At 39.1% G+C, this 16,294-nt stretch overlaps 1 protein-coding gene across 3 annotated transcripts in view; it reads left to right on the plus strand.

The window, feature by feature from the left end:
- DPYS (dihydropyrimidinase) overlaps positions 1-15,480 on the plus strand; it is a 36,846-nt gene extending 21,366 nt beyond the window's left edge. The window contains exons 8-10 of one of the 3 annotated variants that reach the window (XM_054818510.1): positions 8,055-8,262; positions 10,978-11,083; positions 12,591-15,480. In XM_054818510.1, the coding sequence (XP_054674485.1) occupies positions 8,055-8,262; positions 10,978-11,052 (283 nt within the window). In that variant the 3' untranslated portion in view covers positions 11,053-11,083; positions 12,591-15,480. Of the gene's footprint in view, positions 1-8,054; positions 8,263-10,426; positions 10,901-10,977; positions 11,084-12,590 lie in introns of those variants that run through there. The other 2 variants (XM_054818509.1, XM_054818511.1) reach the window with 2 other exon arrangements.
- The last annotated feature ends 814 nt before the right edge of the window (positions 15,481-16,294 follow it).

Below are 16,294 nucleotides of genomic sequence, written 5' to 3' on the forward strand. Positions count from 1 at the left end.
TGAGCTATTTCAGGACAGTGGAGCTATGAACTCTGATTTAAAAAAATCTGAAGGATTCTTTTCTGAGCTCACTTCTGCTCTGCCTGGGGACAAATGAATCTAGAAGGACAGGAGAGTTCTGACATTGTTCTCAAGGTGCTTTGTCAGCTCCAGAAATTATTTATTCTTTTGACTCCCAAACATTCCTTCTGCCTCCCTTCACTCTATGCTGAGTGCTCTCATTGCCTTTTTGCCCATTGCAGCTGTGAAGGTGCAGTTTTTCTTCAAATATTTTTTTCAAACATTAAACTGTATTTTCTTACTGAGCAAACTGATTTTAAGTTCAGCCAATGCTTTTTTCTGATCTGGTACTGTTCCCATTGTTTATCCCTTTGGCCTTCCTGGGAACAAGCCTCTCTGCAGGTACAATTGTGTGAACTACATGAGGAAGTATAAATAAATCTCACTAGTGCTTGTCTATTCATTTCACTGTAAATCCTGAAGAGGGCACAAACAGCCCAGCAGAAAAAAAGGGATCTAGCTAATGTACTTCAACCATTTAAGATATTACACAAGGTGCAGCCTCATGTGCTTTTGTTGACTCTAGGGAGTGATTCTCAGTTTCACAATAGGCTTCCTCTTTCTTGCAAAATCCTTCCTCTTTTGAGCAGGACTGTTTTTCTTGTTTGTAAATCTAAATCTTGTAATAGAGGAAAATGCAATTTTCCAGTTCTATTTTGATGCTGTGTTGCTGTAGTCTTAAAATACTGGCTGATACTAGCCGAAAGAGTTAGACAATTGCTGAAGTATTGCTGTGAGGAACTGGTATTATCACAATCTGTCAGAGGAAGTCTATAGGGAAGATTCTGAAGTCATTCTGAAAGATAGGGAAGGTTTTCAAAATACAAAAACTTATATCCCTACAAAATCTGCTGCATTTCCCCTCCCACATCATTGCACAATAGCAACATGTTGGGTGCTATCTGAGCATTCAGGATTTTCTCTTTGTAGGTTGCAAAAACCTAGTGAATTCAATGTGACAGCTCTGCAAGCTGAGAGCAATTGCAATTCAAGGTTCCACTTCCAGCACTCTGCCACTTTAGCTGAGGCTTTCCTTCTACAGATCAGCTTCATTGACTGGCCTATTTCTGTAGCATTTTCTGGTAATTTCTGCAAAAATATTATATGAACAGTAATCAGATTTGCTACTGTATTTAAAAGCTTCCAAATACTGGTTTTAGCGTGTCTGCATGAAATCAAGCAGTATTGGGAAGAAACACATTAAATGTGTAAATTCATTAGAAACTGCATTAGAAAAAATGGCTTGTGAACTCTGCCAGGTTAGGTCTATTTCTTCACTTCCTTATACTCATTGCATATTCATTAAAGAACACACAAATACCAAAGGGACCTGTTGGTTTATTTGGTAGCCATGTGCTACTAAACATCATCTGGCAGACCTCAACACCCTCAGCATCCCAAGCACAGCCTGTGCACGCAGGATTGTTTTGTGAAAACAGCAAATTGTTTTGTGAGGCAGCAAATGTGTACTCTTTAATCTGTGCTTTGATCAAGAATGTTCCTTGACTTCTTTCAGCTGCACACAAATAATATAACAGCCCCAAGTCTGTGAAACAAAAGCAACTGTAAAGACTGTTCCAGAAGAAGAGGGCAGAGTAAGCAAGGAAAAGGGAATGTCACCTGTCAGCAAGTCAGTGTCCTCTACAGCTGATGCCTTTAGCTATTTGAAAGCAAGCAAGAATACAAAATCTCTAGGGCTTGTTTCAGAAATGCTTAGCAAGGAATCTAAATACTGCAGTACCCAATTCAGACTGTGGAAAGAGCTGAGCATCCCATGTAAAGTAGGGGCAGAAGGTGCTAAAGATCTCATAAGAGACATTCAGCTCCTGGCAGATATAAGGGCCCAATAAACTCACTGTAGCCTGTTGGAGTCTTGCAAATAAGCTCTGGATCAGGCCCCAAAGGCAAGACCAAATATCCATAAGGATAAAAAACCCTGTCTCAAATGGTTTTTAACTTTCTAAGTCTAGCCACTTCAATATAACAACATGCAGTCTGGTCAGCTGCACCCACCAGTGTTTTTCCGCTCACCAAATATAGCCTAAAAGTTAGCCTCTTCTTGACTGCAGAGGCAGAGCTGGCTGTGCAGGTACCAGTCTCTCACCCCATCCTCCTTGGAGTGGCCCTCTTTGGCAGGCCCAGCACGTGCCCCACGTGTGCCAATGGAGCTGAGCTCAACCCTGAGCACAGCAGTGATGGCTGCAGCCCAAGCGTACTGCTGCTGGAGCAGGATCCCTGATTAGCAGGGAATGCAGGAGTCCTGAGTTGAGGAGGAGAGGGAGGAAAAGGACATGTTACTCTCTAATCTACCTGCTGTGACATGACTAGGGAAGATGTGGTTTCTAGCCTGTTTGCAGTGTTGTTTATGCATTTTAGGGGAAACGGTCACTGGATGCAAATCAGTGAGAAGTCAGAGTGCCCCAGTCTGCTGGCATGTGTTCCCTCAGTGCCTTTGTGTGTAGATATCTTCATGGATAAATCTTTTGCATTTGTTAGAACCAAAATCTGCAGCCTATGCCTGTCTCATTTGTAGTGAAGTCTTCAGCCTCAAAGGCTTAAGTGGAAACAAATAACAACATTTAAGCACTCTTTGCCAAGCAACTGCCTGTAATTTTTTGTAATGTGAAAGAGGAAGAAACCAAGATGTTAGCAGATGATTAGAATAAATAATACTGCAACTGTCTTACTCTTTTGATAAATGAGCATAATTTTGAATACTGAGTACATGGATAAGTACATCTAGACACAATGAGGCAAAATGAAATAATGTGGCATACAAATATGTATGCATAGGACAAATATGTTCTGGCATTTTCAATAGCCCCATATTCTTTTGCACAAGTGCAAGCGTGTGCATGCATGAATGTACACTAATTCACTAGAATCAGAGTTCCTGTCAAAGGCCTGTTATCTCAAATTAAAGGGACATGGAGAAAGAAACAATAGGCACAAATTATTATGCAGGAAATTCCATTTAACATAAGAAATAACTTTTTTTTTGCTATGAGGGTGATCAGACACTGGCACAGGTTGCCAAAGAGATTGTGGACTCTCCGTCTTTGAAGGTTCTTAAAACCCAGCTGGATACGGCCCTGAGAAACCTACTTTGTCTGACCCTGATCAGAGCAGAGAGCTTGGAATAGATGATCTCTGGAGATGCTTTACAACCTCAATGACTCTGTGATTCTGTGAACTGTAACAAAATAAGCCTCTCTGAGAGAGCATGATGTACGTTTCCCTAGTAACTTGCTGTCTCGCAAAATGTCAGCTGCTCTCTTTAGAGAACTGAATCTTAGAAATTTTACCAAAAAAAAAATTAAATCTTTCTTATTTTCTCCTTACATAACCTTGCCTTTTTTCCCTGGTAATCACTTCCAGATCTTCCTTAGTCATTGAATAGACTAATTTGTATTTTCCTCTCTTTTTATGCTTTTCTGCAATCTTAATTTCTCATTACTGTTTCCCTCCTGCCCATTATACAGTTTGACAATTTTCACTTCCATCCCATATCAGCTTGGAGTGATTGATAGGACCAGACTGATGGTATTGTTAACAAATGAGTTACTTACCATAATCAGAAAAATAATTTTATTGTCATTTTGTACCCATCTTAAAATGATCAATTTTAGGAGGTATGATCGCATGAAATAAAGATCCCATCCCTCAGATAAGTCACTTTGACTTGGAGCTCCGAAAGATTAACTTCCTACCTCTTCTTCCATCTGTTATTTTATCTGTAAATCTCCTCACTTCATATGGCTACTCAAAAGCAGTGCTTATTTAAAGATTTTTTTAAGAGGCTAGGAATACAATTTTATGAATAATTGCCTGCATATATTTGCATGTGCAGTTATTGCAATTCCTTTATATAAAATAGGCCATGGGGGTTTTTAATCCACATTATAGGCTTATAGCTAGCATTTTTGCACATAGATTTTAAGACTTTCTCCTTTTTTGTCTTTTTTTCCCCCCTTCCTTTGCTTTTCTTTTTAATAAAACTGACTCATTAACAAAGTTTAACTTATCATTATAAATAAGTGGTGGCTCAGGGTAGCACAGAAATGTGTACAATCTATTCTTTTCTAGATTTTAGAAAAGCAGGTTAACAATATGGAGAGTTCAAAGGCATCTGAAAGTGGTGTGAAGAGGCAACTCACAAAGGCCGATACTATCCTCAGCAAACCGGCATTTCTCACTTATCCCAGCTCCAAAAAGCTTAGAGATCCTGTACTGTAAGCACTGAGAGAACTTGCTTACAGCTAAATATTCGCTCTTACATAAGTTGGTTTTCTATGGCAGATGTCAACAAAGCAGTTGTCTTCTCTTCAACAATGGACTTGGGTTATTTTAGCTACCTTTATGAATATGTTTTTAATTAATTAATTAACTAATTATAAAATAGGTGTCCTCCCTTTACTGAGATGTTGAGCAGCTTGCCTAAGGGCCGTTGACTACAGAATTCCTTTTTATTTCTGTACCTGGAATTTTTTAAGAAAACTGTGTGAGGTATACATCCAGTTTCCACTGAAAGTAATTAAATTCTTCATTTTCTTAGGCCCACCTTGATAATTAAAGTGATAATCCTCACAGCAGTCAAAGTTTAGGTTCTAGAGCTCACTCTAGTCCAACAGATCCGCCTTCACTGGGCTGAAGTAGCTTCATGTCTTATGCATTATGAGGGGTAGAAGATCACTGTAATGTCTAATGGTCTCCCTTCATCCAGTTGCCCCTCCTGCCTGACTGCAACTCACTATTTAGTATTTCAGGCTCTGACTGAGGCGTAGACATGTTTATGATGCTCCTGAGTTGTGTTTGACTTGAAATGAAAACTGGTACCTCTAACTCCTTAACAAAACTTCAGGGCATAATTTTTGAGCTGACCACCTGTACAGTCTTGAATTTCACCCTACAGCTTGCTGTGTTAGTCTAATATGATGCTTTTTTTCTAAATTTCAAACCTTAATTTGTAGTTTATTTAGATATAATGTTCCAGGAGTGACTATAAAGCCCTTTCTCACATAAAGCATAAATACATACAGGCTTTCTAGTCACTGATTCCTCACAGTCAGAAAAAATCTGGTAATTGCTCTTAGACTAAAATAATTGCTATTTGACTAAATTAGTTGGATACAAGCATTGGATTGAAATAAAGACAATTTCAGAAGCATGTCTTCCTCTTTGGTAGTAGAGGAATGACAATTTTTATATTGATAGCCTAAAACCTCTTTGCAAGATGGATGTATCAAAAGCAGCTGAATTACATGGAAACACTGATGTAAGTAGGAACAAAACAGGGCCTGATGTCTTTGCAGTATCCTCTCTGTAGAGGAGAATGTTCTTTTAAATGTTGAAGTAATCATTCTAATCTCAGTGTCCATTTGAGAAAGGATTGCTTGAAACAAGAGCCACTGTAATTTATAACCAGAATTAGAGAATTGTACAAATTTTATTTAAAAAAATCCAATACAGGTTTTTGAAGCTGGGAGTCAGAATCTACCCTCTCACGTGGAGTAATCCCTTATGTCAGGCATCACTTCGGATGCTGGAGACAGCTGTTACATTATACTTCACTATGGTGGCAGTCTTGATTTCTTGTATTGTAAGTAGGTTACAGCCATTCTTGCCATTAGCTGAGTGGTCAGACATTCAGAGCAAACGTTGGAATTTCGCTGAGATTCCTGGCAAGCTACTGAAATGGATGATACAGCTGTAAACAGTCTGTTGCATAAGGTTGCTGAGTTGCGAGCTTCAGACCCAAGCATACCATCTATTTCTGTTTTAGTTGGTTGCTCACTTGCTACCTGAATCTTTCACTGCCATTGATTAATGTCAAGGGGTTAAATAACAGATGAATTTTGGTGATCACCATTAGGGAGAGTGCGCTTCACCTTCAGAAAGAGCAGTGTGATCTAAGGGCTGTTTCAACAGAAGAGTTATAAATGAGTTCTATACAAGTTTGTTGTTGAGACAACCTCTGGGAAAAGTGTTTTGTCATACTGTAAGGTTTATTTGTACAAATGGATATTTCTTAAAGTTGTGCTAACTTCCATTCATTTTGTATCTTTTTATGAAGGATGTACTTACCTCTGAGGCATGTTTACCTCTAGTGATCCTGCTGTAGCACATTTAAACAGCTCACATGTTTAGTTGAAGGATCTTGCCTATTTTTCTGTTTGTTTGCTCAAATTACCTTTTCCATTTTTCTTTTTGTGTCCCAGTGCTATTGTGCAAATAGATATGATGTATACCCAGAGAATGCTGAAGATAATTATGTTACAGTTGTTCTTACTTACTCTTCTAGCAATTGGACCCATAAGGGTAATGCAATAAGCTAGAGGAATATGTTCACAAACTCGTTGTAGGGCTGTTATAACACCCATGGATAAAGTTGTTTGACAATATTCATAGAACCGGTGAATACAAGAGAGGTCTGACTTCTACTGCTCGCTTTTTCCACTCTGAATCAACAAGATGATGCTGACACTGATGAGCAAGCATGCGTAAGTTTTCTGTCCAAGGTGTGCTGAATAATGAAAAGTTTTTATTCCTATGGCCAGATTGGCCGTAGAGAGTATTTCTATATATACAGACTTTGAAAAGTCAGTTGGCACTGAGATTTAAATGTAGCCCTTGGTCGAACCAATTTTTCTTAGTTCAACAGATCAATATGAAAGAAAACCAAAGTATCCCTCCACAAATTCTTTTTTCCTCTGTATAAGTAATCATTTGAAATATTTGATATGTGATTACTTTTGAAAATGGTTATACTTCAAGTAAGATACAGATTTTGTTGTGGTTTTCTCATTTTGATAACTAAAGTTTTAAAAAAACCCTCTTATCCAAATAGATCAATATTTTAATCTATTAATATTTCATATTAGTTTTTACTTTGATAATTCTGTTGCAAAAGATGTAGTCTCTGGACTAACGTTAATACTATTTATGCATGATAGGTTTTTGATTGTGTGAGCACCCATTCTGGAAAATTCTGACTGCTAGCCAAAAGCATGAAGCTTCCTTCCTTCTAGAAATTACAGATGATAATAAAAATATAAACTCTCCAAATTATAAAAAATGATCTGTAGATTGGAAACAGGAAGTTAAAATAATTAACTAAAATTCAAAAACTTATGACCCATTTTAGATACAGTAGACAGTAAGTAGCTCAGTAGGGAAAATAGATAGTAAAGGAAGTATGCACAGCCTGAATTTCTAGATGCTAATGTCAGCTCTAGCATTGACTGTGCCTTTAATGTAGCCAGTTGTGGTTGGAGAAATTGGCTGGATAAATGGTCATCATAAAGAATGAGGTCTATGCATAAAGCAAGCAATAATACTGTAGCTCAGATTAGCACTGCTGAGGTCTAAAATTACAATTTGCTTAATACTCTTGGAGGAAAGGTATGTAGAAGTGTGATGTTGTCATTGTTATTTAGCAACACTGAGATATTTGGGTGTCAGTCACTGGATCAATCCAGCTCACATTAAGAGTTACCAAAATTCATTACCATCTACTGACTTTCCAGTGAAATAGTCTTTGTCTTATTTGTGAGTCTCAATCTTTGAAACATTGCAGCCATACTTTTCAAACTTGAAATTGCAAGTCATTCTGGCTAAAAGGTCAGAGCTTTTTCTGACCTTATTGTGCATAAATATTTGCTTGACAAGGCAGAATGAAATCATGTTATCCAAATAAAATATTACAACCTGATATTTTTTCCCACTAATCTCTTTCTAGTGGAAAATTTTGTGTTTCAAGGCTGCAGAGTTCTGTCCTTTTGACTCCCTCTTCATTCTCTTGAAATGCAATTACTGTTCAATGAAATGTTAATGCTCTATCCTATTTTTACAGTTGTTCCATGATGTACCGTACAATGTCGTAGTTTAATAATGCTGCTAAATTTTCTTCCTTTATCTATCTCTCAAAATTTTATAATGAAGTAAAATGCAAGGATCATAGTAATTTTGGGTGTTGTTTTGTTTTGTAAACACAGGACAATATCTGCAAAGACACATCACCAGGCCAACAACTTCAATATATTTGAAGGAATGGTCTGCCACGGAGTCCCAGTTGCAACAGTTTCAAGAGGCAAAGTGGTTTATGAAGGCGGAGCTTTCAATGTCACAGCAGGAGAAGGCAAATATGTCTCCCGTCCACCATTCCCTCCATATGTCTACAAACGAGTCAGGCAGCGGGAGCAGGTTAATTAAACTAATAAATCTCTGTAATGCTTTGTACAACATGAAGATAACTAGCTCTTGGGAAGAGAGGTTTGGGGATTCAATGGTAATTTCCCTTACTAATCAAAATCTGCCAAGGTGGGAGGAAATGAAACTTAAGGACTCAATTTTTATTGCTCTTTGTCTTACAGAAAAATATCATAGACTAGTTCCTGCTCTTCGGGTAGTCTCTACAGCTCATAGACTAAGCCTGCATACTTTTAAAAATAAACACGTCCCACTTGCAATAAAAGTGAACAAAGTTTTGCTCATATGTAATCTGACTAACTGCCAGATTTCATCACGATTTCACTGAAAATCAGAGAGGCTTAACAACATATGCAGGAAGAAATCTTATACTGAGGAAGAGATCAATAATTTTCTAACTCTTTCATGGATGAGATGTTTGGAGCTAAACCCTGTAGAATATTGAACACTTAGCTCTGTTCCAGCAAGAATGTGTTAAAAGCTAAACGTGCAAAATGTACTGCTGGACCAAGCAAGATAGCTGTGTTCAAGCTCTTCTTCTACTTTTTTTTTTTTAAAAAAAAGATAAATATTGCAAAATACATGCAGATTGAATTCTCAGTGTGTATTTACCATGCACACCTTCATGAAGAATGCTTTTGAGTCCGTAGTGTTACTTATTGTGGGTAGGATTTTCAAAGGCATCCAGACTAAGTATATTTCAAAATCACAACCTCAATCAGTGGGATTCACTGCTGGATCTAAAAGTTGAATCAGACTAGCATCCATGTGAGATATGGCCCATTGAAATGCTTCCAAGATAATTCTGTATATTTCTTCCTGCTGTTGTCTTGAGAAAGGCAGGTAAAAGTGGCTGCGTGAGGCTTTCCTCCAAAGACCATACTTTCACAGGAGCTGCTGGGCTGTCTGCAAGTTGATACACATAATACAGTGGATAGGCAGGGATGTCCCCTCATGAGTACACACATTTTCCCTGGGAACTACAAACAGAAAACGGAAGATTGCATTTTGGGGGTTTCCAAACATAAAAGAACACTTTTTTTTCTTTTTTTTCTTTTTTTTTGGTGCCAGTAGTCAGTGTAAATTAGATAAACTGGAGAGATTTTCACTTGCGTTACGTTAGCACCTAATATACTGTTTCTGCTCTGCTTTTTATTTTGAAACCAGATACTTCATTTAAATCCATCCACAATTTTTATATATTCTTTTCACCTTTGCAATGTGAATGAAGGTTAATGTTTCTAGGGGAAAAGAAGGGCAAAGAAAAGTGCCTAGACTTCCCAGACCTAGTAGAAGTGAACCAGTAGTCCTAACCGTGAATTTGTTCAGAGAAAAAAGTCTTGCCTTTCCACTGAACATTTAACCAAATTGAAACAATTGCTCCAAAGGTCATGCCATTCGATGGCCAGCTGCAGATAAGATTGTCTCAGAGGCTAAATAGTGAGAATTGTTCACCTACAGTAGACTGTTTCTGCATTTTTAATCTAGATAGATTCTCTTTGCAGTGTTCCTCCTAGAAATCATAGTCCTTTGGCTCTTCAGTGGGATATGTATCATGCACAAAATTTCATGTGCCTGTGAGTCTACTCCACTGGACATTGAAGATATTTGGTACTTTGTTAATGAGGGCTGCTTATTATTATAGTGCTGTCTTTGTTGTGCAATGTTGATCCCTTTGACTTTTAATGCAAAATAAATGCCAAGTAATGGAAATAGAAACTAGCCACTGAAAACAGATTTGTACTGGCATTACACCAGCAAAAACTTTTCATGTAAGAGAACATGCTGCAGTTATTAAATGATAATTAGGTGCTTCCTCAAGTATAGCTGAGTTTTAGTGACTCCAGATCCTGGCATCTCTGCTAAAGCCTTATATCCCTAGTTAGAAAAAGATTAGTATCAAACCTGAACTATAATTTATAAGAAATTTGATAATTATAGAATTCTGAAAGACTTCAGTGAACGTGGTGATTTCCATTTCCCATTAAAGCTAGAGAGAATTTTCCCTTAAGTAAAACATCAAGCACAACATGTCTTCAAAAGTGATTTTTCAACCAGCTCAACCTCCTGTAGCCAGCAGCTGGGATGGTGGATGGTAGATACCCACGCAAGACAGGATTCACTGTGTTTCACTGATGTTCATTAACCTCCTTACCAGTACTAAGAGCATCACTGGAAAATGTGATTAAGAAAAAACAAGCTTATAGCTTGAACATGGAGCGAGTCACCTGTCCTGGAGAGCAGCTCAGGTGTGTTTTCTCTGTACCTGTTCTCTCCTGGGATATCCTGAAGTAGCTGAACCAAGATTAAAGAAATATACAGAAGCAACCAGATTAACTGATTTATGATTGTGTTTTAGCATATCCTAATTATTTATGTGCCATAATCTCTGGGGTTTTGCCACTCCAAGATCTGTTTGGACTAATGAAGGGAGAAGCATCAGTAAAAAGAGGTGGAACATGGTCAGTTCCTTCTTTAAAAAAATGGGTTTAGAATTGCTCTGTTACAGTGCTGAACAGATTGAGCCACCCAGCTCCTGATGAAAGCTGAGAACTGTTTAATCCCAGTGTAAAGGATCTTTTCAAGAGAGAGGTTTGATGAAAGTGTTGGGATGCATAGCATACAAAGCTAGGTTATCATAAGATATCCAATTACCAGCTGCAAGGGGAAGACAAATAATAGTGAAAGATTTGAAATGTTTTATTGCAGGTCTGTCAGCCTGTTCCTGTTAAGAGAGAACCATATAAAGACGTGGTCTCAGGAACATCCTTCACACCAAAATAATAGGCTCATTCCCCAGCTTTTGCTCTTGCAGGTAAATGTCTCTTCTGATTAGTGAAAACTACTTTCATTAATGCTTCTCTGAAATTTCAAGAAAACAAAAGTGCAGCAGGCCATCTAGCTTGTGACAGGCTTTTTGAAATAAGCCCTCTCAGAAGCTGAGTTGTCTTGGTATCTTTAAATTTGATGAAAATGTGTGGCAGCCCAGGTGGGGAGGACCTCTTTCTGATTGAAGCCTTATTTTAAAAGTTCAGTTGAGAGAAGCAAATGGAGTTTAACTGCTATCCTGAGACATGGGTATGAAGGCTTATAGAAAACCTGAGTTCAGTTAGCACCAGGAGTACAAACAAAGCATAAATGTTTGGCTTGCAAATTTACAGAAAAAAAACAAAACCAGCTTGTGGTGAAAAATTACGTTCTCTAGTGTCCCTGTGTTACAGACAGTAACTCTCCACCAATTGTACTGTTTGGGTTACGCTGATAGATCTGTTTTGCAAGGACAACAGCTGTCTGTATGCCACAGAGGTGCTGCAGTCAATGCCTGCAGTGGTCTAATGGATGGTTGACCTACTGTAAGGCTCAGTGCCTCAGAGGCTAACAGGGGAATACACTTGTATCTCCCCTTCCCTCCTCTCCAGTGTCCACAGTGTGTAGCTTGGTTATTGACACTCCCTCACCTGTATACACCCTGGTGCTTGGTAGATCGTTCTCTGAGCTGATTTACTTGCTAAGCCAGCAGAAAACAGTTATTAGCTTCCTTTTTCTGGGCTAGTTTTCTGTTGGCTTAGTGAGTTGAACTGTCTCTCAGAAGAACCTAGCAAGGATCAGTGCGGTGCAACATACAGGTGGGATAAGACAGCTGAGGAGAGGGACTAGGCGACACCACCTCACTCTTTAACTGTTTAAGAAGCAGAAGAAATGCTTCAGGAAAAAGTAAAAGAACTAGGTAAGACCTTCAGGAAGCACAACTGAGACAGGATGCTGCTGTATGCCAACTGCAGCTGAAATGTTGTCTTCTACAGCAGGGGAGCTGATTAATATGGGTTGGGGGGGACAGCGAGTGGCTGTAAGCATGACAAAATCCAGGCTGAGTTTTTGGGTGCATATGTGTACCGACAATGAGATTAGCTAGTTTGAGAAATGATTTCCCAATAGATGGAGGTAATGCCCCAGTTTGTACCTCACATAAAATGGGTCTGTTCTTAGTGCTAATTAATATGAGGACAGGAACAAACCTGCAACGGTGGGAGGGTGAGGTTAGCTTTTCCACATTTCATTGTATCATTCCTTTAAAGCTCCCTCACAAGGAACCTCATCCAGGGCATCAGTAGCAGCAACAGAGTGCAGCATGCTATTTGTTTTCCTCTGTCATAAGGGAGAAAGCTTTTGTAATAGAGAGGACTAAAGGCTAAAGCTGCAATAGAGTGAGGGAGGCTAGCTCCTAGCACTCTTTCTCCATTATTACCTCTCTGAGTGACAAATTGCAAAGCAGAGATTTTCTTTTGAAAGATTGTATCATATTGTCTTTTTCTCCTCTGTAGATAAAAGCAAATGAAATTGACCCTGCTGTCCCCACCAAAGCAGTGCATTCTGGGTCCAACAATCAATCCGCAATCAACTTCTCAAGAGCCAAAATGAAACAGGAATAACCAATAAACATTATACTGCGCTTCTGCATGAAAGTTGTTATTGCAATTTCTCTTTAAAAGGAATTTCGTTATTAGAACTGGAAGATTCTTTTTAGAAAATGGAGTAATAAAATAATAACTACAATGATAATGTGGCAGCAGCTCTGTAGGTTCTTAAATGTAGGTAAGTTTGGGGATGCTATTTCTCAATATTTATCTTTAGAAGGTATCAGCTAACTTACAAAGTCAAAGCAATGAGCAATGTCCTTTAAGCACTTTTTTTACATTCTTGCTCTGTTAGGTCACAGGAGATGAATTCTAATTCTCTAGTTTCATATGTTAGGAAGATCTCTGTTGTGTTTTGCAATGCAGAGAATTATGATAGCAGATGCTAAATTTGGGTTTTTGATTTTCCCTTCCTGGGAAAAAAAAAACCCAAAACAGAAAAATGCTGATTCAGGGGAACTGTCACTATTTTAGAGCTGCTGCTACATCTCCCTGTCTCTGTCTTTAAAGGAGTTTATACATTTTGTCCCTGCCAGCTGCACAGCCAAGCATTTATTGGAGTGTTCAAGTGTTTCCTTTGTTATACCCTAGGCAGACCTACAATAACTATACTGGTGAACTCACCTACAATACTGTTTTGTGTTCTTGCTTTATGGAGAGACACACACCCATAACTTGAAGGCTTATGAAGCAGGATCACCAGAGCAAAAGCATAATGCATTAATTTCAAAAAACATTTTTTCCTGATGTAACTAATATTTTCTTTTTTGTAGGATAGGATTCCTAATTTAAAAAAATCTCATTTGCTCAATTTATCTGATTTCCCATTTGAGAGGTAATTGTATTCTTAGAAACATGACTCTGTTACCATGTCTAGACAGGTTTTGCCTTGGAAACCTAGAATGTTCTTTAAAGTTGTGTTTTCAGATGTGATAGCCCTTCTTTTTAAGCAACTGTCACTAGGGAATATTTAAGAGAGAAATGAGGTCAACACAAAAACACCTGTACAGTGAGTTTATTGTCCTATATGTAGAAACAATATAACCTGTACCTCTGCACAACGCATGGGCCAAACAGGCACAGAAAGTTGTTCATATTTTCAGACACAGAAAACATATGATAACTACTCTTAATTTTACAGTGAATGGCAGACTTGTAGTTCCTGCTATGTATGAGCTTGTATGAGAAACAAACTCCTACTAGGTCTGTAGTTCTTGTGTCTCTAAATAGCAAAGGAGAATTTTCTTTGTAAGATGGTGGAGGATAATCAAGGGGATGCTCAGGAAGAGCTAGCATGGGTTCCCATTTCTTGGGTTGTCTTTGGGGTGGCAGAACAGCAAAACCAGCATCCAGCACTATTACAATGACCATTACAAGGGAGCAGGTCACTGGTCAGTGTAGACTTCCACGCTGCAATGTTCTGCATCTGAGTTTGATGTCTAGTCTCCCTCTGTAATCAACAGAGAAAAAGGTGCTTCTGGAACACTGTTCATCTCTGCATCAAGGTCTAAAACAGACTAGATGAACCTGTCCAGAGTTGTCCTTCTTTGGGATGAGATGAGTAGTTTTCTTGCAATGCCACCGCCTTCCACCTAGCCCGTCTTTGCCTCTCAGAACTGAAACTTTCTGGTATGAAGGATGCCTGTCTTTTCTTCTATTTTATCTCACCAAGAGTGCATGTCAAGCATGAATCCATTCTGTTTAATCTTTTGCTACCTTAGAAGAAGAGCAGAAATTTGGGAAGAGTAGCAGAAAAAGCAGGAGGGGAGAAAGGATCTCTTTCTGCTTTTAACAATAACTTGTATCTGTGCGGAGACTATCATCTGAGGCTTCAGGTTTTAACAATTATTAGAGCTTTGCAATTACACGATATACCTGTGAAACAAGTAAATATAATTAGAAATAGTTTACAGTTGTGAGAACTATAGATGCTCAAAGCTCTGGAATCAGTCAAGTGATTGAATTTTCAAGTAGTTGCCTGATGTTTAACATCCAGTGTTGGCTTAAGTGAGTTGCTCAAGGTGAAAATGACTCAATTATGACAGAAATGAAACCCAGGAGTAAAGCCTGCCAGTCCTTTGGATACTGTGGATGTGCTCAGGGCTTGCAAATGTCCTTTGGGCTCTTGGGACACCTACAGAGATCAAAGTGATACAACAAACTGCAGATCATGAAAGCCCAAAGGAACAAAGTTAGTGATTTTTCTAAAAACAGATGTTTTCACAGTGTGATAACAGCAAGTAGTTTTATGAGTTATATAAACACCCATTTTGTAAATGCAGCTCCTGTCCTGGTTTCAGCTGAGAGGGTTCATTTTCTTCACAGTAGCTAGTATGGGGCTATGTTTTGGATTTGTGCTGGAAACAGCGTTGATAATATAGAGATGTTTTTGTTATGTGGACCTGTTGTTGAGCAGTGCTTACACAGAGCCAAGGCCTTTTCTGCTTCTCACACCGCCTTGCCAGTGGCACGGCTGGGGGTGCACAAGGAGTTGGGAGGGGACATAGACAGGACAGGTGACCCAAACTAGCCAAAGAGGGTATTCCATACCATATGACATCACGCTCAGCATAAAAAGGGGCCTAGCCGGGGAGGGGGGTAGCAGCTCCAGGACGCGTGGCTTGGGGACAGTCCGGTTTCGGGACAGGTCTGAGCATGCGGTCTGAGTTGTACGGTCCTTGGGTGAGAAACTGCATTGTGTATTACCAGTTTCGTATACTCTGTTAAGTACTGTTTTGTTTTGTTCTGTTTTGTCTTCCCTTCTCCCTTTGCTATCCCAGTAAACTGTCCTTATACCAACCCAGGAGGACTTGCCTTTTCCTTCCCATTCTCCTCCCCATCCCACTGGGGGGGGGGGGGGGGAGGAGTGAGTGAGTGGCTGCGTGGTGCTCGGCTGCCGGCTGGGGCTAAACCACGACAGCTCCCCAAACCATGAAAGTGTATTATCTGTGGAAAAATATATAATCTTTTCAGGTTTCCTATAGCTTTTTATTTGATTAGAAATGAGAAAGTTTCTCCCTGTACAATTAGCAAAGAGCTCCTGAACCCTATGTTGGTATTTACTGCTCTGTACCATGGATTAATCTCCTCATAGTGAGTATCCTTTGGATTTTGTTCTTAACAAATGCCTACTTTTTAATTCCAATGGCTGTTTTAACTATTGTGCAGATGTCATGGAAAAAATTACCTGCATATTGGGAACTGGGATTTACACCAAAGCATCTGCTGTATTTTTACATCCTTGAGTGCAACAAGTTATTGAGCCTGTCAGGTTTGTGAAATTTGTGAGTATTTGTTTTGTCATGACACATGCGGGCCGTAGCACCTGAATTCTGCCTCTAGCCACAAGGCGCCAGGTAGTAGCCCTTGAGAAACTGTGTGACATCAAAAGTATTTCAGCTGTGCTATTCAGGCACTACTGCTAAAGTTGACACTGTCAGGCTCCAAATCCCTGCGGTCCTTGCTCTTTTTCCACTTGTGTGGGGTACACGATTATATACGTAATTCTGGAACTGCCCAGGTCCCTACTCCAAAACGCCAGTACTGAGTGATAGCAGAGGCAAACACAGGAGGATGGTTTTTCTAGTAGCTGTATAGTTAATTTGGGATGA

The sequence above is a fragment of the Grus americana genome, chromosome 2 (assembly GCF_028858705.1).
Source record: "Grus americana isolate bGruAme1 chromosome 2, bGruAme1.mat, whole genome shotgun sequence".
NCBI lineage: Eukaryota > Metazoa > Chordata > Aves > Gruiformes > Gruidae > Grus > Grus americana.